At 36.5% G+C, this 22,437-nt stretch overlaps 1 protein-coding gene across 2 annotated transcripts in view; it reads left to right on the top strand.

The window, feature by feature from the left end:
- The first annotated feature begins 9,040 nt into the window (after window positions 1-9,040).
- The window catches only part of PIK3C3 (phosphatidylinositol 3-kinase catalytic subunit type 3), a 133,770-nt gene continuing 120,373 nt past the window's right edge, over window positions 9,041-22,437 (top strand). For both annotated transcript variants that reach the window (XM_032152425.2, XM_032152426.2), the window contains exons 1-3: window positions 9,041-9,185; window positions 10,115-10,303; window positions 15,315-15,458. In XM_032152425.2, coding sequence (XP_032008316.1) covers window positions 9,118-9,185; window positions 10,115-10,303; window positions 15,315-15,458 — 401 coding nt within the window. In that variant the 5' untranslated portion in view covers window positions 9,041-9,117. The remainder of the gene's footprint in view (window positions 9,186-10,114; window positions 10,304-15,314; window positions 15,459-22,437) is intronic.

Genomic DNA, 22,437 nt, shown 5'->3' with positions numbered 1-22,437 from the left:
TGACCTCAGCTAAGAATATGCATGTCAGACTACTCAAAACTTTTCGCTGCTCTGCACATATTTGTGAATGACCCGAAAGCACTGTGAGTATTGGTTTTTGGATTACAGATAAACTTTAGCGAGTAGGCAAATTCACAAATACAGAAGCCATGAATAATGAGGATAGACTAGACTTTTTTAGCTTTCTGTCTTCCCTATGAAGCTGTAATTCAGAAATAGCAGAGGCTATTTTTATATGTGTCTATTAGATATTTTCTTTCCAGTTCTATGGCTGGCCCTTGGCAGATTTGAACAAATAAATATCTGTTGAAAGAGTTAATGAATGCAGGTACAATAATAAATGTGCACGTTATTATGCTGTGGAAAATACAAAGACAAATTAATTTTGTCTCCAGGCTACTTATACAAGATAACAAATGCACACACATATCCATGCCAATAAATGTAGGATTTTTAAAGATATCTAGTAGTTTTGAAAATTTGTGACTGAAGATCCAGGAGAGCTGAATGGAATGAGAATGATTCTTGATGTAAGTGGCACTAAGAGGAAAAGAATTTTTTTTTTAGGGAGACTATGGAACATAAGCAACAGATAAGTGGTGAAATACGAGTTGCACGGCTAATGCAGTGGGCTAGAACACAAGCAGAGAGTCCAGGCTGAGAAGTGGTAGAAAACAATACCCCAAAAGGGGGCTAAAGAAAGAATGTGGAAGATGAAGAGGTCCCAGCAAGGAGACTTAATTTCTATTCCATCACGTGTGATTAGCCATTGAAGGGTTTTGAACAGGGGAGGGGTCAAACTCATTGGGCTGTGTAGTAGAATGTAGGCATTATGGAAAGAATGGAATGAACTCTTATCTGAGCTTATTAGAAATCCTATCAGAAAACTGCTTCTTTTATGTTTTTTTTCTTTGCCACATGGAGTTGTTGAAAAGAACTCTGTTTCTTTTAAAGAAGTCTTAAGACCTGCCATATCTTAGAGCTAGCCTTCAAGAAACTCAAAGAGATTTGGAAAAGGAATGGAGAAAGAAAAAGCAGAGAACAGCCAAAGCAGGTCACAGCTTCCTAGGATGCCCTAACCATTAACTTAACTTGGTGCCTGTTAGCATCACAGAGGTCCATCTCCTCTATGAAGTCTTCTGGAAAACTGTAGTCAAGTTTCAACTCTATTGTTATCAGCATGACCCCGACAATTTACTTTAATCTCTACAGGATTCAATTTCTGTGTCTCTAAATGAAAAGGAATGGGAAATAGAGATTAGCACTACTCAAGGCAGTTTTAGGCTCACTCATTAGTAACAAACTCTCAGGTCTCCTGAATAAGTCCACACCTACTGAATCAGAATCTTCATTTTGGTCAGATTCCCTAGTGAATCATAAGCACACTGGTCTAGAGAGCTCTTTGTTTCTTTCTAAGAATAAATATAGTCGATTCTCAGTATTCACAGATTCCATAATTGTGAATTCAACTGCTCACTAAAATCTATTTGTAACGCCAAAATCAATACTTGTGGCCATTTGTGGACATGTGCACAGAGGCAGAGGGAAAAATTTAAGTCTGATGTGCATGTTCCCAGCTGAGGCCAAACAAGGTGAGATTCTGCCTTGTTGTTTCGGCTCTCATACTATAAATAAGTATATTTCGGGAGGTTTATTCAGTGTCATATATTTGCATTTCTTTTTTTCTTGTTTTTTTTTTTTTTTGAGACAGAGTTTCACCCTGTCACCCAGGCTGGAGTGCAGTGGCACGATCTCGGCTCACTGGAAGCTCCGCCTCCCGGGTTCACACCATTCTCCTGCCTCAGCCTCCCAAGTAGCTGGGATTATAGGCGCCTGCCACCACGCCTGGCTAATTTTTTGTATTTTTAGTAGAGACTGGGGTTCACCGTGTTAGCCAGGATGGTCTCGATCTCCTGACCTCGTGATCTGCCCTCCTCGGCCTCCCAAAGTGCTGGGATTACAGGTGTGAGCCACTGTGCCCAGCCATATATATTTGCATTTCTATGCTTTTCATGGGTGATTTCATTTAAAACATCCTCTAAACGCGGTGATAGAAGCGCCCTCTGGTGTTCCTAAGTGCCAGAAAGCTGTGATGTGCCTTATGGAGAAAAACTGGCACACAGGCTTCATTCAGGTATGAGTTATAGTGCTGTTGTGCATGAGTTCAATGTTAATAAGTCAACAATATATATTAAATAAATTGCCTTTATATGAAAACACAGAAAACACGTTTATGTATTTATTAATGAAAATGTTATTACCAGAGACTGGCAGGAATGTAATCCTATATGCCCCTAGCAGCAGTTCAGTATTTGCTAATTCAGTGTTTACTGTGACTTTATAGAACATACCTACCACAAGGAATAAGAATCAACTATACCACCATAGGTGAATATAGAGACACAATCTGAATATAGCATAAGAGAGAGGATATTATTCAGAAATGATATCCTCAAACAAACACTGAGAGACACGTAAAAAGTAATAATTTCAAAACAACTAAAACTTTGCTCCAATTCTACGTATTATGAGTTCCTGGAAAGCCTCCATTTCCTCTTAATTGCTGTGAAGAGCACTGGTATAGAACACTTTTCTTTCATCTTTAGACAGAAAGAGAGACAGAGTTCCACTCCTTCACCTTGGTTTGAGTGGCTTCTCTGAGAAGATGGAAGCCCAGTGTTTTATTTGTTACATACATTCTCTTCATTTGAGTCTTTCTCTGTTCTCTTCCCAAATCTTACCTCCAGCCCAACAAGCACTTCTTTCTTCTTGAGAGGAGCGTTAACTTTCAGAATTCTTAAACTAATGCACAGCTTAAATCCAAGCAGATTCTTAAGAGAACAATTCTTCTTTTTCTCCCTTTTTCTTTTTCTTTTTTTTTTCATTCCAGGGTTAAGTCTTTTAGTGTTTACATAAGCATTTTGTTCTTTTTTATTATTATTAAAGGTAAATTCCTAAGATACAGTAAAAATCTTTCCTTCTTCTTCGGGCCTCTGTCACTGTTTCCCTGGGCACTTATGGAATCTGCACAGGTGGCAAAGTAACTTAGAATGATGCCGGGGATTGGAGAATTACTTGTGCCACTAATTGCTGCCTATAGACTCACAAGTCTGAGTGTTGGTCAGTAACGTTTCAATGATTGCATTTTCATGCACAAGTACAACTGCACACAGATCCAGGCAATAAGAAGTACCATACAAATAGTAGCAGCACCTCTGTCCTGTGAAGCTTGTAAAAGCATAAGAGCGAACACAGACCAGAACTGCAGATCAAACTTAATGCAGGCTGAAGATACACTCATTGCAATGGGTTTCCTGATAACTGTGAGTTCTTAGAAATGTTTATAAAGTCATTGTCATCCCACAATATTTACAGGAAAAATTAAATAAAATTATTTCTAACCTATGATCTGATAGGATAGGTTGCATGAGGACATAGAAAACACACACAGAGGGATAACAGAAGCACTCCACACAGAAGGGGAAGCTATTTTCTCCCCAGTGAGATTGAAGAAGCCCATGTCTAGTACACTGCTGCTGTAGTTGGTGTCATATTTTAGGTACTTAGTAAATATTTGTTGAATAAATAAATGACCTGCAAGATGCTGAGTGAACCCAAATATTCTCTCTGCATGGGGCTAATCTGCAATGAGTCAAGATGCTTGCCTAAGAATATCATCTATAAAGAGGCAGAGGGACCAATGGCAGTGCTTGATGACTCGAAGGACACTAAAAAAATACTGGAATTAATCATTTATTTTCTATTATAAAAAGTTCAGGATTAGTCTGAAACATTCCCTCATAGTTTGATAAAAATGTCATGCCTTCTGAAGTCATATATAACTGTTTTGCCACTATGATTAGCTACTATTCATATACAAATCATCCAACCTACGTGACAATTACTTTCTATAAAATAGGGTAATAACATTTACTTCACGAATTTGTTGAAATAATAATACATAGAAAATCACCTAACATGAAAGATAGTTGTTTTTCAAGTACTATTTTATTTCCTACTTTCCTTATTTTCAACATGTGTTCTACACCAGGAACTAAAGTAGACAATATGGTAAGTGGTATATTAGTCTGCTCAGGCTGCTATAACAAATTACCATAGTGGCGGGGGGGGTGCTTAAACTACAAGCATTTATTTCTCACATTTCTAGCAGCTAGATATCTGAGATCAGGGTGCCAGCATGGTTGGGTTCAGGTGAAGGCCTTCTTCAGGGTTGCAGACTGCTGACTTCTCATTGTATCCTCACAAGGCAAGAATGCAAGAGAGCTCTCTGGCCAACTTTCATAAGGATACTAAACCAGTTCATGACAGCTCCACCCTCAAGATCTAATTACCTCCTAAAGGCCCTGTCTCCAAATATCTTAATATCGGGGATTTAATTTTAACATGTAAATTTTGGAGAGCACAAACATTCAATCCATAATAAGTAGTAAATAAAATTGACACAAACTATTTCCTCACAGAGCTCACAGTCTAGTGGGTCAGACAGCAATCAACCAAACTACTATGACAGACACTCTTGGCAGTGCTGTGAAAGAAGAATACGAGGAGGAATAGATTTTTGAGTGACTTGGTTTAACTAGTGTTGTGGGAGCAAGGTGGCATCAGAAGAGGCTTCCTTGAAGGAGTAATCTTAGGCTTGCAATGCATAAGTCTAATAGAAGTTCCTTTGGTAGGAGTCAGGAAGAAAAATGGAGACTTTCCCAGAGCCTAGCACAGTTTTTAAAAGGTCTGAACTTGATAGGGCCTAGAGTTCTTGATTACACTAAGTCTAGAGAGCTTGAACAGTGCCACATGAGCCAGAACATGAAAAATCTTTTAACACCGTGTTAGGAATTACATGCTTCCAGCTGTATGTAACGGAAAGATTTTCAAAAAATGAAAGTGGCTTAATTTGTAAACATAATTATTGCTTACACAATAAGAAACCCAGATTATTAGTCCGTTTCCACACTGCTATAAAGAAATGCCCAAGACTGGTGAGCTTTGTTGTTATATAACAGAGATATTACAAAGGAACACATATGCAAGTATAATTTTATTATTTTTCAGAATAACTTATGCTTTTATTCTTTCCCTTTTGCAGCTATATAAATTACCTTTCTGAATGGACCCCCTGACCCAGGCCTTGGGGGTTCCTGCATTAGGATCATTCATGGATATTCACTAAGCCCATCTTTTTTCACATTGTCAGCTGAGAAATGGCCAAGACTTTTGAATTATTAGTTAGGATTTTTCAAGTACCTTAGCACTGTTGTCTGTTCTAGCATGTGATTGAGTTCTAAAACACAGTTGTTAGAAAACTTACAAAGGCATTCTTTTTAATTAGAAAAAAAGGAATTATGAGATAGATTTAATCTCACAGCATCATGCTCATTTATTCTTGATGGGAGCTCAGTAATAGACGGTTACTTTGTAAAGTTATCACTGCATTTAAAAAAATTTCCAAGCAAAGAGAATAAATTGGGTCATAGAAACTGGCAAAAATAAACCTGATTATCATTATGTCAGTCCTGGGCAATTGAAGAAATGGAGGTCGGGCATGGTGGCTCACATCTGTAATACTAAAATTTTGGGAGGTTGAGGAGGCAGGATTGCTTGAGCCCAGGAGTTCAAGATCAGCCTGGGCAACATAGTAAGACCCTATCTCTAAAAAAAAAATTTAAAAAGTAGCCAGGCACGGTGGTGCGTGCTGTAATCAGAGCTGTTCAGGAGGCTAGGGTGGGAGGATTGCTTGAGCCCAGGAGGTTGAGGCTGCAGTAAGCTGTGATTGCACCACTGCACTCCAGCCTGGGCAACAGAGCAAAACTTTGATTCAGGGAAAGGAAAGAAAAGAAGGAAGGAAGGAAGGAAGGAAGGAAGGAAGGAAGGAAGGAAGGAAGAAGGAAGGAAGGAAGGAAGGAAGGAAGGAAGGAAGGAAGGAAGGAAGGAAGGAAGCACAATCAACTCATTTGTAAGCCATCATTAAAATTGGTTACTAGAAAAATTAAATTAGAAATTGAAACAAGAAGGCAAAAGAAGCACAAAGCCAAAACTGCAACTCCAAGGGAAAATTAAATATGGGATTATATGATAATCATTGGAATAGCCTACCACACCAAGAAAACACCTATTTCTATAAGCTATTTTTCTGCAGACAGGCCACTGTGGACTCTTGCAATGCAAATTGTATCCCATAATTGTAAGTGTATGTTATATTCATGATTCGTGAAAATCACATGGGAAGGAAAAAATCATTCCTTTCAAAATAAGATGCTTAAGGCTTCCTTTTCTCTTAGAGATGGCCTTGTTAATTGAATTCTGATACTGAAGTCTACCAACCAACACTTCCCTGACTTATGGTACAAAAGGCACTGACAGTTTTGGTTTCTATAATAATTCTTTCCATCCTTCCATTACTTACCAAAATCTTGCTCCTTATTGCCACATTAGTTTTCTTTGACATATTAACATATTTAATACAATTACAGTGAAGTTTTCTGAGATCCCTCTATAATACATTTTTAATGTTTTTTTTTCTCTTGATAATCTTTAAAAAGTTAAATCTATCTTGGGTTCTGTGAGTGAATATCTTATAACTAAGTACTGACATTTGATTTTCATGCTTTTATCTGTGTTGGGTTCGCAACTGTTTTGGAAACAATCAGTTACTTTAATTGTTACAAGCTAATGAGAAAAGGACAAAGTCAGGTTTAAAACAGAAAGATGTGTTGTAGCCAAGATAAATCCAGAATACATCATGGTGGTTATACTAATGAAGAGTTCATAGTTATTTGAATAGAAAAAAGAGGCTAGAAAAATGAATTGCCATGTGGAATACAGCAGTATAGACGTGCTGAATTTCAAAGAATCAGTCCTATAAGAGTAGTCAACACTATATTCCATAATCATTTTGCAACCAATAGAGTTTCCGTAAAAAATCCCACTGTTATATTAAGATTGTTAATTTGAAATTTTTATATTTAATTTGTAAATTCGTTTGGTTGTATATGTATATAATATTATCTTAGGTTTATACATTAAATACCATTATATAACGAAAGTAATTTATTCACCACTGGGATCAGATAATTTAGTCCTTTACACATTGTCAATATTTTATTCAAGATTGAAGTTTCACATAAAATCTCACACTCATTGCTGGAGTTTGCCTTAAACAGAGTACTTGTGACAACAATGTTACTGTTGCATGGCTCTGATAATTAGAAAGTTCAATTTGTATTGTTTGTTGAAATTACATTTCCTGTAAGTTCCAACCATTGGTGGCAGTTATTCTTAGGAACAAATCAAAGGTGCTCTCTTTTTGTTTAAACTTTAAGTTATAGGAGGATAACTATCATGTTTTTCCTTATTCTACCCAAATCCTTTTCTTGCCTCCATAAATATTTTTGAGAACTTATTTTGTGTAAAACATTCTGCATTAGCCATTTTTTTCCCCTTTCCAGGTTAAACAGCCTCACACCTTTCACCCTTTCTTTGAAATATATTTTTTCTAATCCCTCAACATTCTAATTACGCTAATTTGCACATACTCTAGTGATGTCCGTCTTAAAATGCAGCACTTAGAAATAAAGACATAGGCCAGGTGCGGTGGCTCACGCCTGTAATCCCAGCACTTTGGGAGGCCGAGGCGGGCGGATCACGAGGTCAGGATATCCAGACCATCCTGGCTAACACGGTGAAACTCAGTCTCTACTAAAAATACAAAAAATTAGCCGCGTGTGACGGCGGGCGCCTGTAGTCCCAGCTACTTGGGAGGCTGAGGCAGGAGAATGGCATGAACTCAGAAGACGGAGCTTGCAGTGAGACGAGATCACGGCACTGCACTCCAGCCTGGGCAACAGAGCAACTCCCTCTCAAAAAAAAACACAAAAAAGAAATGACATAGACAGCAATTTGGGAGGCTGGGGCAGGCAGATCACCAGAGGTCAGGAGTTTGAGACCAGACTGGCCAACATGGTGAAACTCCGTCTCTACTAAAAATAGAAAAATAAGCCGAACTGGGTGGCGGGTGCCTGTAATCCTAGCTACTTGGGAGGCTGATGCAGGAGAATCGCTTGAACCAAGGAGGTGGAGGTTGCAGTGAGCCGAAATCGAGCCAGCCTGGGTGACAATAGCAAAACTCCATCTCAAATAAAAAAAAAAAAAGAAAAAGAAAAGAAAAAATAAATAAAGGCATAGAAAATGCAGACTTTCATTCAATATCATCATTAATAACCAATAAGTAGGCAGTATTAAACTCAGCAATGTGTTAGACAGCTAGGGGGGCAAGACACGGAAGTAAATGGCACACTAGTCTTACCTTCCAAGAGTTTTCAATCTAATTGGAAGGGAATATTACAATTTTAGATTATAATAATTATAAAAACAAACATTATGGGAGCTCAGAGGGTTTAGAGATCTGTATTCTAAGTTATTACAGGAGGCCTCTAGATTCTAACTTGGGTTAGGGCTTGAAACTACGTGAATTTGAATATTCCCAGTTTAAACATGCACGCAAGTATTACGTCCAAAGTAGCATAAATATTGACAACATAAAACATGAAACCCAGATTTATGTATTCTCTATTTAGTCCTTTCTCTACTCTTTAGAGCAGAAAGAGAAAATCCTTGCTTGAGATAGCAAATCAGTGCTACAATTTTGGGGAAGGCCACTGGAATTTAAACTTAGTAAAATTCCAATTTTTGTGCTTGTAACCCGTTTAGCCGGCAGCCAGTGAAAGCTGTTATAATTCTTTTTGAATTGAATTTTCTTTCGTATTCTTTAAGGTACAGCTCAAGCGCAAATGATAGCGTCTCTTTTTCTTTAAGAAAAAAAAAAAGTGCTGTCAAGACAGGAAAACTGGAATGTAACCAGATTAGGCGTTTCCCGTACACATTCACCCTTAAGCAAGATGGTGGGCGCCTTGTGCACATGCGCGGAAGAGTTGTTTCGGCGGGAAGTTCCTTCGCGTCGGAACTCACTCCAGGCGGGGATTGGCGGCTTGCCGGAGAGGGCGGAACCGGAAGTTCTCGTGTTGTGGGGCTCGGCCGGTTCAGTTATGTTGTTTTTCCTGTGCTGAAGTTCCCGCTGTAGGTGGTACCTTTGCAGACGGTGCGATGGGGGAAGCAGAGAAGTTTCACTACATCTATAGTTGTGACCTGGATATCAACGTCCAGCTTAAGATGTAAGAGAACCCTCAGGACAGGGAGTGGGATTGCTGGGGGCGTAGGGACGTGGGGGCAGGGGCCTGTTGGGAGTGAGAGGGAGAAAGTACGTGACTCGTCTCAAGGCCTAGATTGGGGGCGGCTGAGAGAGCTGTAGCCAGGGAGGCCGGAGAGAGTGGATTGTGACTTTGGATAATGAGTTTAGTTTATAAGTCTCTGTTTCCTCATTTATAAAATGAGAATATGGTGAAAATTATGTAAGAAAGAAAATATAAAATGCCTGGCACAGTATCTGATGTAATCTTGATGTCTAAAAAATGTTCCTCCCTCTGTGATAGTATCCTGTGCATATCTATTTATGACTTATACCACTATTTTTTAAAGAAATGATCAGACAATGCATATGCATAGGAAAAAAAAAATGGAAAGAGTAGAATAAAAACATGCAGTTAAAAGTAAATTTTTCTCCCCAGAAGCAATGACTTAATATTTTATTGTAATACTGTATTGCTTATCTTTTCTTTCTGCTGGGCTTCTTTGTCTACTATAGTAAATGTTTCCTGAAAGAATAGATGAATATGTGGTCAACTTGAAATGAAGAAAATGAAACCAAGTCCCAGAAAGCTGGTGACTTCCAGAGGGTAGATCAAGGGTTGGTGGCAGGATTTAAAATTCAGAAGTATAAAATAGAGAAATGTGTTGACGAAGGTGGGACTGATATTAGGTATGTTAGGATTTTAAGAAACCCTTATCATATATAAAAATGACATTAATTTCATATACAGGAAAATGTTGTTTAGGTAGCACACCTTAACACAAAGGTAAACTTTTTAGTACTTATGCATATATGTACATGCTTAAAGCATATATGTACATGCTTAGTACTTATGTATATATGTACATGCTTAAAAAATTCATGTCTAAAACATTGTTGCTCTTGTGCTTTCAGAGGAAGCTTGGAAGGGAAGAGAGAACAAAAGAGTTATAAAGCTGTCCTAGAAGACCCAATGTTGAAGTTTTCAGGACTATACCAAGAGACATGCTCTGATCTTTATGTTACTTGTCAAGTTTTTGCAGAAGGGAAGCCTTTGGCCTTGCCAGTGAGAACATCCTACAAAGCATTTAGTACAAGATGGAAGTAAGTTTTTTTCTGGCATATGGTATGTTCCAGACTGTTCTTACCTTTCTTTATGGATGCTGCAAGTATAATTTAGTAGGATTATAGAGGAATTTCTTAATACCCATAGGCATTGATCAAATCATTTGAAGTAGAAACATACTCAGATAAAGTATTATGCATATCAGTATTATAACTGCAATTGAAATAGAAATGGATTTGTTTGTATTTAGCATATTGACATTTTGATAAGCACTTGACTGATTTACATGACCAAAAACAAAAACACGTCTGTGGCATTTTAAAATTCTTTACCATCATGTGCTCTTGAACTCATAAATACTTCTGGATAGTCTGATATATTGTCCAACCTGATGTTTGGAGCTCAGATTTTTAGAGATCTATTGCCATCTGTTCAGATAAAATTTTTATTATTATTTTACATATGAAACTAATTTATTTAGATTCATAGTTTATTCAGCATGGCACATTAGCAAGACCTTGTCAAGATGCAGGGTAAATATAATGAACATGAAGTTCCTGTTTTTTTCAGAAGAGTATTGTGGATCCTTTTTTCTTTTTTTTTTTTTTTTTTTTTTGAGACGGAGTCTTGCTCTGTAGCCCAGGCTGGAGTGCAGTGGCGCGATCTCGGCTCACTGAAAGCTCCGCCTCCCGGGTTCACGCCATTCTCCTGCCTCAGCCTCTCCGAGTAGCTGGGACTACAGGCGCCCGCCACCGCGCCCGGCTAAGTTTTTGTATTTTTAGTGGAGACGGGGTTTCACCGTGGTCTCGATCTCCTGACCTCGTGATCCACCCGCCTTGGCCTCCCAAAGTGCTGGGATTACAGGCGTGAGCCACCGTGCCCGGCCCATTGTGGATCCTTAATCTGACTTCTTGACACTTCTTATTTGATAGATTATATAGTGCAGTTCTGATGTTTGATCAGTGAGTGTTATTCAGCACTCTGGTAGGCTCAGTGTAGGATGCCCAGGCTGTATGCTGAAAGACAGGATGTGACCACATGGACAGCCAGACTGTGCCATAGAGGATTCAACCCTGTGTGTTCCAGGTGTCACCTGGAAAGGGTTTTCAGAGAGCAGAAGCCTGAACTCTGGTGATGTGGCCATATCAAAACCAAGTATTTTAATGGTGTAAATTCTTCAGTAGTCTTTTGTGGAGAGATATTTGTCTATCTAGTCTATCTATCTGTATATCTATATATATGTGTGTGTATATAGATATATATATGTATATAGATATGTGTGTATGTGTATGTAGATATACACACACACGTAAAAAATATATATATACTTAATACTTTTTATTCTGGAAAATTTTAAACCTACAAACATAGAATAATACAGTGAACGCCTAAGTTTCTGTTATATACCTACTGTTAACTCATGACCAATCTTGTATTCATTTTGTAACAAACCTCAAACGTTATAACACCTTAACTGTATTTCTGTATTATCTGTTTTTAAAGCATAACTACAGTATCATCATCATCACACTTAAAACAATGGAGCAGAATTCCTTAATTGTATCAGAGATTCTTAGACTGGAATCAGGAAGTCTTCAAACCCCTGAAGGTGTATGCAGAATTTTGTGTTTTGTGTACTTTTTCAGGGACAGAGCTCAAAGCTTTAATTAGATTTTTGAGGTCACCAATTACTCACAAGAGAGTTAAAACAAATTTAGGTCTAGAAGGCCAAAAACATTTTGGTAAGGAAAAATGTATAGTGACTTCTGTTGCATGACTTGACAAAAAAGGAAATTACAGCAAAAGCAAATTCTCAATTAGAAGACTAAAGGTTTTCTCCTCCTCCTCCCATTTGCCAACTCTTCTCTGCATTAGTTTTTATATTATATATTTGCAAGAATATAAAAACTCCTATGTTTGATTTCTAAAAGTTTGAATTTTTACAGTTTGTAGTTTTTAAATTGTGAAAGTACTTGAAAGTACTCTAAAATTATTTAAAACGACTTTGAAATTAAAATTTCTAAGCTATGTAGACAATAGATTTAGAAAAACACCTTATTTTGGATAAAATGCCGTGGAATAGGCTTTTAAAAAAAATACTCAACAGGTGGATCACCTGAGGTCAGGAGTTCAAGACCAGCCTGGCCCACAGGGTGAAACCCCCTCTCTACTAAAAATACAAAAATTAGCTGGACATCGTGGCAGGTACCTGTAATCCCAGCTACTTGGGAGGCTGAGGCAGGAGAATCGCCAGAACCCAGGAGGCAGAGGTTGCAGTGAGCTGAGAATGAGCCATTGCATTCCAACCTGGGCAACAGAACGAGACTCCATCTCAAAAAAAAAAAAAAGAATAGTCTTTAGGAGACTAAGAGAAAACATTTGCATATTTTATACATCCTGCTCTTTAGTATTCGAAAGTTGAATTTATTGGTAATTCATCAAAACAAAACTTGCCATCCTAGAATGAGTGGAGGTAAAAACTTTAAATAGTCCTTATTCTTTATAAGTATTTGCCTAAAAGAGATATTCTATAAACCTTGGAAAGAAGAAATTAGATCATAAAGGGATCTCTTGCTATCCAAATTTTTCATTCCTTAGTTCAGGTAGTATTTTAGGGCCAGCATGAGATTCTAAATTATTGAAATCTGTTTGATTTCTGACTTTCTGATAGTGAGTTGTGAGAGTTCTAATAATGAGGAACTCATCCGAAATTTATTCAAGTCTATCATATCATGTCCTATTCTTTCCTACACTAAGAGATCCCATGAGGGACACTTGTACTTTCTTTAATTACACTTAAGGTAAATTCTCATTTTTAGGTGTATGTACTGCAAATTTCTAAGTTTTTTTCTTATGTGAATATTATTCTTTAGGGAAGTAGTTTACATTTTTAAGAACACTTATATTTCACATTGTCTCATAAAGGTTTTGAAAATGGCTTTAGAAAGACATATAATACAATCTAATTCAAAAATTACAAAGTTAGGATTCAGAAGTATTTTAATCAGATTCGAGTGCTAGCACAATGGTATGCAGTGATGGGAGTACCTGGTGGGGATTGGGCCATCCAGATTTAGGCTTTGCAATCTTGTGATGTTTTGATTGTTGCCAAGTGAATGTAATCTTAAGGTTAATGAAGGTTAGCGGATGGGGTAGGGATGATTCATGAAGAGGAAGAGAACAAAGTGGTGTCCAAAATATATACCTTTTTGGTGTCTGACTAGATTTTTCTATAACTTCTAGAATATCTAGAGCAGTTTTCAGACTTCTTAACTGAAGGATCATTTTTTTCTTTTTTCTTTTTTCTTTTTTTTGAGATGGCATCTCGGTCTGTCGCCAGGCTGGAGTGCAGTTGCATGAACTTGGCTCACTGCAGTCTTCACCCTCTGGGTTCAAGTGATCTCCTGCCTCAGCCTCCCAAGTAGCTGGGACTACAGATGTGCGCCACTATGCCCAGCTGGTTTTTATATCTTTAGTAGAGACAGGGTTTCACCATGTTGGCCAAGCTCATCTTGAACTCCTGACCTCAAGTGATCTGCCCACCTCGGCCTCCCAAAGTAGGATCATTTTTTTCAAAAGAACTCTTCTGCAGAAGCCTAGTATATAAAACATATTAAGTGCAGTTGCTTTGATTGAAAGAGGTGTTGTTGCCTGGTGTTGGATAGCAAAAGGTTTGAGACAAATGATTAGTTGGTCATTGGTGGTGTCTCATAGTCATTAAAGGACAGAATACAGAATAAGAAATTTCACAGTATTATCCAAAAAGAAATTTGGATAATATTCAAAATATTATTTTGGATGTTATCGCTTATTGTTGTCTTCAACTTTAGCCAGTGTTAATTAACTTCTGTGGTTTATTCATTGGCAAAAGATGGCACTGCTTAGTGTTTTTCTTTTTAGCCTCTCCTACCATGTGGCTAGTAATTAGATAATTTTATTTAGTTGTTTGAGCCTATCTGTAGTAGATACTAGCTTTCTTAAGCATGTGATTTTTTTTAAAAAAAGTATTTCATAGAAGAAAAGGATTTAATAACTTTTTTCTTGAAATTGATAGCCATCTATAATTTATATGGTATATATAAATGATTTGTTGTTTAAGTTTTTGGAAATTTTGTTAAATGTTTTAGCAATACAGATGCATTTAACATAGACTAGGATATGTCCCTTAGATAATAACTTTGAGTGAACAAATAATTTTGAGTAAACAGAAATAGAATTCTATGTGTCTGCTAGGTATTAGTTTGGCATATTGTTGGCACAGTATTCTTTTGGAATTTAAAAGCCAGCTTCTCTTGAAGAGGGTTGAAATTATCAAATGAATACAGTGTGAAGTTTAAATGTATAAGAGAATTTACATAAATATATAGAGGGTTTAAAAAAAAGCTGTGGTGTCATTAACTGTATTATTATTAACAAACATTCCTTAGTGAAATAATACATACAGATGTGCTTTGAAAGCATAAAGTACTAATAGCTCAATGTTATCAGTATTAATGAAATCATTTGAGGAACAGAAAATTCTCACATAAGTCACATATCTGTCTGGAGCAGTCTGGTAACTTCATGTGATAAAGGTAGTAGATTTTCTACTTTGAGGTTTTGTTTTGATTGTTTTTTTTTTCCTGATTTATTCTCAGAAGTGCTTTTGAGTATGAGTAATTTTGATTATTTTATCTTCATAATGTAAAATTGGGTTTTGAAGAGTGGTTAAAGAAAATCACAGTTTGTTTAAAAAGTTCTAACAGGTTGAAATGTTTTCCCAGGTTTTTTCCTCCATTATATTCTCTGGTGTCTTGGTATTTTCTGAGTTTCTTGATTAAAAAATTTAACAGAGCTGTTTTTCATGAGCTCTATTAAAACAATTATGTTTTTATTTAAAATGGAAAGTTTACTTTAGCAAAATTGAGGTGACTGCCATATTATTTTTTAGAGTACTAACTTAACATTTTTGGAACCTTCTCCTCTGGCCAAAACTTTTTGTGTGGTTTGTTAATTTGAAAGAAAGATATATATATGTATTTCTGAATTATGTTAACTTTATTTCCATAGCTGGAATGAATGGCTGAAACTACCAGTAAAATACCCTGATCTGCCCAGGAATGCCCAAGTGGCCCTCACCATATGGGATGTGTATGGACCCGGAAAAGCAGTGCCTGTAGGAGGAACAACGGTTTCGCTCTTTGGAAAATACGGGTAAGCATTCTGTTGGTCTCATCTGTAGGAGTGTAGCAGCTTTCTGACTCTTTTCTTTTTCGGAATGAGGGAAGGCTTTAATAGTTTATGCCCAGTCTCCAGTGTAAAACAGTTAGGTACATATGATTTGATCATTCCTTACACTGAATTTAACATGTATTTCCTATAGGATATACAGATAGATTAAGAAATACAATTTATATTGCTCTACTGTTGGTGATTGGTAATGTGATTTCTACTAGAAAGTAGAAGTCATTGGGAAATAGAACCTTGCTTTTAGGGAAAAGTGACTTTGACATATAACTGCTTTGTTACAGGGTTTATCTGCTTTTTTTATAATATTGACAGAAAGGATGAAAAACAGGATTAAAAAGCATTCATTTGCTAATGATGGTAATGATTGTGATAGAAAAGATAATTTAATTTTTGAAACATTTACAAATGCTAGATGTTTATTGTAAAAAAAAAAAAAAGTCTCATAGTCCCAAAGGATATTTTCTCTATATCGTTTTTCTCCTGGGACAGAGGGCTCAGTTTATCTTTAGAGAATTTGTGACATTCTATTATTATTCTGCATTTACTAATTGGAATTTTTCACTGAAGAACTTGGTCTTTCATCAAGTATTTACTTAGTTCATATAGGAAAGACAGATAAATGTTTAACTTTCTTTCCCTTTACCAATTTTAAGACTAATGAGTTTGTGCCCTAGTAACTTGCAAAGGTGGTGATCGATGGCTTTTGTGCATTTTGTTTTTTATATGTTTTAGTCTGTTGCTGTCTTTATTCTTTATAGTGCTCAAAAAATCTAATTTTTGGTCAGTAGGAGCCCCTTCAAGTAGACCCCATGTCCTTTTGGCAGTACACTAGTAGTGATTGGTAGCTTCTTTGCTTTCTGGTAGACAAGTTTTCCCAGGCTCATTTGGTAATTTTGTGCACCAGACCTGGAATCTCTGAAAGAAGTTCTGGTTCCTTTCAGTGTGAAATGGTATAGATCTGTTTGGATATTACAAATGTCTTAATTTTTGTCTACTTTAAAGTTAAAAATGTTATTTAATTTTTACATCATTAAGTATGAGGAAGATCGTATTTTGGAGTGTTTATTGACTATTTGTGTTTATGTTTCCATGAATTGCTTTTTGATGTACTTTGTCCTTTTTAGAAATTGAGATATAATTCACATATCATAAAATTCTTTGCTTTTTTTTTGAGTTGTCGTTTTCTTATTGATATATAAGGAGTCTTTGTAGATGAATGGAATTAGCCCTTTGTGAGTTATGTTACAAATACTGCTTTTCTGGTTTGGTTTGTTCTTTTGAATTAGTATGTATTTGTTTACTCTTAATGGATTTTAAATGATTATCTTGAATCAGTTTTTTAGTTTTTGGGTTGTGAACTTAATGTTTTAGAAAGTTTCCATTTAAGATTCTTTAAAATGCTTTCTTCTGTTATGCTTTTATTCCTTTACATTAAAATCTTTGATTTATCTAAAATTACTTTTGTGAAAGGAGTGATATAGTGAGAATAGTTTTTTAGAGAAAACCAAAACAAATGTTTCGAATATTTGTCTCAACACTGCTTATTAAATAAGCCGTCTTATCCAGCTATTTTAAAATAGCATCCTTATATACTCAATTCATCATGTGTTGAAGTCTAAGAGAGGCATTATAGTATATAGTGCTATAGTGGTTAGGAAAGCAAGTTGTAGATTATCTGGCTTCAAATCTTGGCTTCTTTGCTTAGTATCTGTGTATCCTTGGGCAAATTATGTAATCTTATGCCTCAATGTCTTCATATGTTAAATGAAAGAACAATAGTATCTACCTCATTGAGTAGTTTATGATTGTTACATTACTAAATACATTTAATGGGCCTGATAAATATTGTATCATATATTTATGTATTGAATAAATATTATAATGACCTTAATAAATATTAGGTATCCTTCCTGGGCTATTCTGTCAGTTAGGATAGTATTATAAAATGTTTAAATATTAGATAAGGATAATTCTTTTTAGTCTTTCTTTTAAAATATTTCCAGGTTTGTTTTGGCAAATAAATTTTAATATTTTCTCAATTAAAAAACTCACTGTTATTTTGTTAGAAAATCTTACTGAATTATATATGTTAATTAAAGAGAGAATTGATGCCTTTATAATGTTAAACTTTTCTATCCAGGAATAGAGTGTGTCAGAAAGGCTTCTGAACTCTTGAATGAAATCTAGATGTAATCCCATTTGGAATAGCTTGGTTGCTTACCAATACCTCGGTATTTTAGTTTAATGTGGCTATTAAAGAGATATTTGTTATTAAAATTCATACAGGAAAAATAATTTAGATATAGTCTGAAACATTGTAACTTTCAGTTTTAAAATATACTTTTTGACAAAATAGCATGTTACAGCAGAATGGACATATTACTAAATCAGTATTGTTTCTTTTACAGAGTGTTTACCCCTTATTTTTCATTACTAGGGAGGGGCTTGTTTGCAACAGAGAAGAAAAAGAAAAATGCATAGCTCTTTTTAGTGGCTAAATATCTTTGAGAAATAACCAGACATTCCTCTTGGTTTTTCCTCCCAGATTCATTACAAGTGGTTTACCTTCTGGAATATCAACAGGAGGGTCCCTCATAAAAACACCTGTGTTAGTACTCAGGCATTTTAGAGGACTTTAGGATCTAGTTTCAGAGGATTTTCTGACTGGGATGTAGTTGTGGGACAATTGAAATATACACAGATGCAGTGAAATGAACTGCCTACATCTAAACAAACTCTCAGATTGATTTTTGGTACTGTTTTGTTTGGCTTCTGGCACATTTTTTTAAAAAGTACTACATGAAATCAGTAATAATCAACCTATGTTTGAGAACCATCCGGGAAGCCTATGAGAAAAGCATCTTCCTGGGTTCTAACTCAGTGTGTCTGTGGTGGGGCCCAAGAATCAGCATTTTAAACCAGCATCCTGAGTGATTCTGTGAAAGGGAGCCTATGGACCACATTTTGAGAAGCACTGAACTGACTTTTGTGATAGTTTATTAATATGACTTATACGTGCATTCATGCGTTCCTCTTCTTTACTCCTTCCCTTGGTGCCCACTTTATTTGTAATTCTGTGTATATCCCAGTGAAAGGAAAATTCCTTTACCTCCCATCCAAACCAAGCTGGCAGCATGCCTGGAGACAAATCAGTAGCACTTGTTCTACTTTAAAAAGTCATTAAACCCCAAGGATTTCTATAAAGGGAGCAGTAGCAATAAGTAAGTGGTTACTTAAATTTGTTTTCTGCCATTAACTAAAATAAGACTTTGAATCTTGGAAAGTCATCTGTTTTCTCTTAACTCTAACTGGAAAATAGGTCATCCTACACTCCTTCATGTCCCGAACACATCAGATGCCCGATATAAATGAAACCTGTTAGAGAGAAGCACTGATTGTGTGAAATTATCTCACTTAGAGCTTGATTTCTCCAACTTGAGTCATTTACTTATCACTTTTAGAATTCCATTCATATCTCTTTACTAAGTATATTGTCCTTTTTTTTTTTTTGAGATGGATTCTCACCCTGTCGCCCTGCTGTGGTGTGATCTCTGTTCACTGCAACCTCCTCCTCCTGGGTTCAAGCGATTCTCCTGCCTCAGCCTCCTGAATAGCTGGGATTACAGGCCCATGCCACCATGCCCAGCTAATTTTTGTATTTTTAGTATATGCAGGGTTTCACCATGTTGGCCAGGCTGATCTTGAACTCCTGACCACAGATGATCCGCCTGCCTCTCCCTCCCAAAATGCTGGGATTACAGGCGTGAGCCACCGTGTCTGGCCTATTGTTCTTTACTTGATATCTTTATTTAACCCAACTTACTTTATTTAAACTTCCACTTATTTTAAAAGAAAAGCTTGATATCCCTGGTGTACATGGAAAACAAGTATTATTTAACATTAGTGGGTAATAGCAAGACTAAATGTAATGATAAAAACTATGCTATTAAATTTTAGAAATTGAAGCAAAAGAATCCCTAGTGAATGTAAATGATATGAAATTCATTTGATTTGCAAAATATGCATACAATATCTGAAAAAAAGTCCTTTAATTAGAATGGTTCTATTTTGCATAGTCAGATATACACGGGATATTCAGCTCACTCTCAGATTAAGGTGAAGATCAGGCTTTACATCATTTTCATTTTTAATCAGTTCAACTTCTATATAGTTGTAGGGCAGTTATCCAAACATAACTAACATAACGTAAGATTTTAATATAGGTCTGAGATATTTTGAGGGGGTGGAGTGCAAAAAGACTAAATCACCAACTCCTATTCCCCCTGTGCTGGCGCTTCTACTGACCTTCACCTCAGAAGAAGGAATTCTAAGAAACCCTATGAAATTAAAACAACTTTTTGTTTTTTTTCCTCTCTGTCCTGCAGCCTTGCCCTGTGGGTGAGCTGCCTCGCATTGGAGAAAAGCCAGGCATTCCCTAGTCCTAAGCAGCTACTGGTCTTCTTGTGCAGCTTTGGATTGTGAAAGGTGATGTTCAGGATGTTCCTGGTGCTACGGCAGAGTGCAGACATTTTCTTATGCTGCTGGCTCACAGCTACTTCCCTGCATGGTGCTGCCATCCAGGGAGACAGGGCAATATGAGTATTCTGGGTGGTCTCAGCAAGAAGCACTTGCAGATTTTCTTCCATCTGTCCTCAAAAACCATGCCATGTGCCACTACCATTCTCATAACTTAGGGAAACGCTGCCTTTAACCATAGTTTCCTCAGATGTTTCTTATGCAATGAAATAACACCAACTATCCGTCGTCTTTTCCCCTAAAGGTTTCTGATGTGTACTTAGTAGCTGTTAAAAGTGATCCTCAAGACATCTAGTATTGTAGTATTGGTAATCTTGTGACTATCAGCTCTTGCTGTTTGCTAATATCTGTTTTGTTTACATGAGTCAGTGTGAGGCAGAACTTCTTGGAGAATAGTCTAATTAATAATTGAAACACTGATTTGTTAGGGATAAGGCTAGAATAATTTGTCGTCCTTAATTTGGAAGTCTGGCTTGTGAAATTCCAAAGTAGCTAAAGAATGGATTGATTGTTAGGTTGACCTGGCAAAGAACCACACGCAAGCTGCAGATTTCTCTTGCAGTTGTTTTTTCTAAATGTGAATCCTGGAAGTCAAGGCAGTTGGTGCTGTAGTGGCTTGGCACTGCAAGCTGGAATATCAACAGCAGCTGTTGCTGGGGCCTCTGCTGGAGTCAGAAGGAGATCCTGCTGTGCTGTTTCTTCTGTCTTGCCTGTTTGGCTTAATTTCCCAAGTGGACACGATGCTCTGAGCATCTTCTGCCTTGCCACCTGGAGGCTGTGTAACTCTGCACAGTTCCATTAGTGTCAAAAGAAAGTAATATGTTCACTTGCTCATTTGAGTCACTTGGCATCACCCATACCCTCCACGTCCCCTATCCTTAAATCTCTTCTCTAGATCCATCCCAAGGCACCTAAATCATTTAGTAAACTGACTTCTTGCCAAATGTGCTTGTTTTTGATTTAGTTAAGTTCAGCCAGCCAAAGTATTCACTGGGGGATGGGAAGGTAGAGAGAAGGAAGGGAAGCCTCCTGCTATTTCTGAAGGTACATTTAAGGATATTTATTTAAAGTGATATTATCATCTCACTGTACGTAGTCCCTTAGAGACTGCTCTAAGCAGGTCTGCTTAATGTTGAATCTATATCTCAGTTGAAAGAGAAAGAAAATTAACTTTATAAGAGACATGTATATGTGTGGTTTTTATACTGTAACTTTCTTTTGATGTTTAACATGATAAATAAATAGTGAGAATTTTGATTTAGCACAGCCAGTCAATGCATTTTGTATGGGCCCATAAGGTAAGCTTTTGCAAATACAGTTACTAGAATTACCTGTTCTATTGCCAACTTTAGAGACCTTTTAACAAATATGGTCTTTGATCTTATTGTGCTCATGAGTTTGTAGCTATCTTTTATAGTTCCCAATCTAAATGTTTATGGCATCATTACTTATACACATTATATAATGTTTAGTGAAAATCTTTATTACCTTAGGAAAATCTATGAAGACATTTTTTATTAGCCAGAACATTATAATAATGATTTGAAAAAATTTATGTAAACCATTAGCAGTTAAGGAGACAATTTTTTTTTTTTTTAAATTTTGAGACAGGGTGTCACTTGCTCACCCAGGCTGGAGTACGGTGGTGCAAACATGGCTCACTATAGCCTGGTCCTCCCAGGCTCAAGCAATCCTCCTGCCTCAGCTCCCCCAAAACTACAGGCATATGCCACTGCACCCACCTAATTTTAGTTTTTTATTTTTTATTTTTTAGAGGTGGGGTTTCGCCATGTTGCCCAGGCTAGTCTCATACTCTTGAGCTCTAGTGATCTGCCTGCCTCAGCCTCTCAAAATGCTGAGATTACAGGTGTGAGCCACCATGCCCAGCCTGTGCCTTGTTTTTTTTTTTTAAAGTATTAAATGTGAAAATGTATGAAATGCTTTAGATTTGCCTGTCCATTTACACACACGTCTAGTTTTTTTCTTTCTATTGCAATTTCTATGGTCTTTTTATTTCTAAGAATAAGAAATAACTTATTGAGCTTTGAGTAGCTGCTGTTTGAGTAGACTTTATGTTTGAAAATTCTTGTTCAAAAATATTTTTTTAAAAAGAAAGCACATTAACCATCTTTAACCTCACCATCAGAAAGAAACATGGAAACTTGGCAGCAGCATAATTAAAACACATAGTTGTCTAAAGCTCTTTATGAGTTTGTTTCATCTTTTATCTTCTTGGTAGCTTTTTGACAAAAACAGGACAAAGGTTATATATTCTTTCACTTTGAAGCAGGATAACTAAACTTAGGCTGAATTCTGGCTATGTGCTAAATTTCTGATTTACAGACATGGGAAATGTTTTTGTATGAATCTACTATTGTATTCACTTTTAGAACATGCCCTTTATGGA

The sequence above is a fragment of the Hylobates moloch genome, unplaced genomic scaffold (genome assembly GCF_009828535.3).
Source record: "Hylobates moloch isolate HMO894 unplaced genomic scaffold, HMol_V3 SCAFFOLD_5, whole genome shotgun sequence".
In the NCBI taxonomy this organism is placed as follows: domain Eukaryota; kingdom Metazoa; phylum Chordata; class Mammalia; order Primates; family Hylobatidae; genus Hylobates; species Hylobates moloch.
The sequence above is the reverse complement of the archived record's forward strand: the minus strand, read 5'-3'. Positions and strand labels throughout refer to the sequence as shown.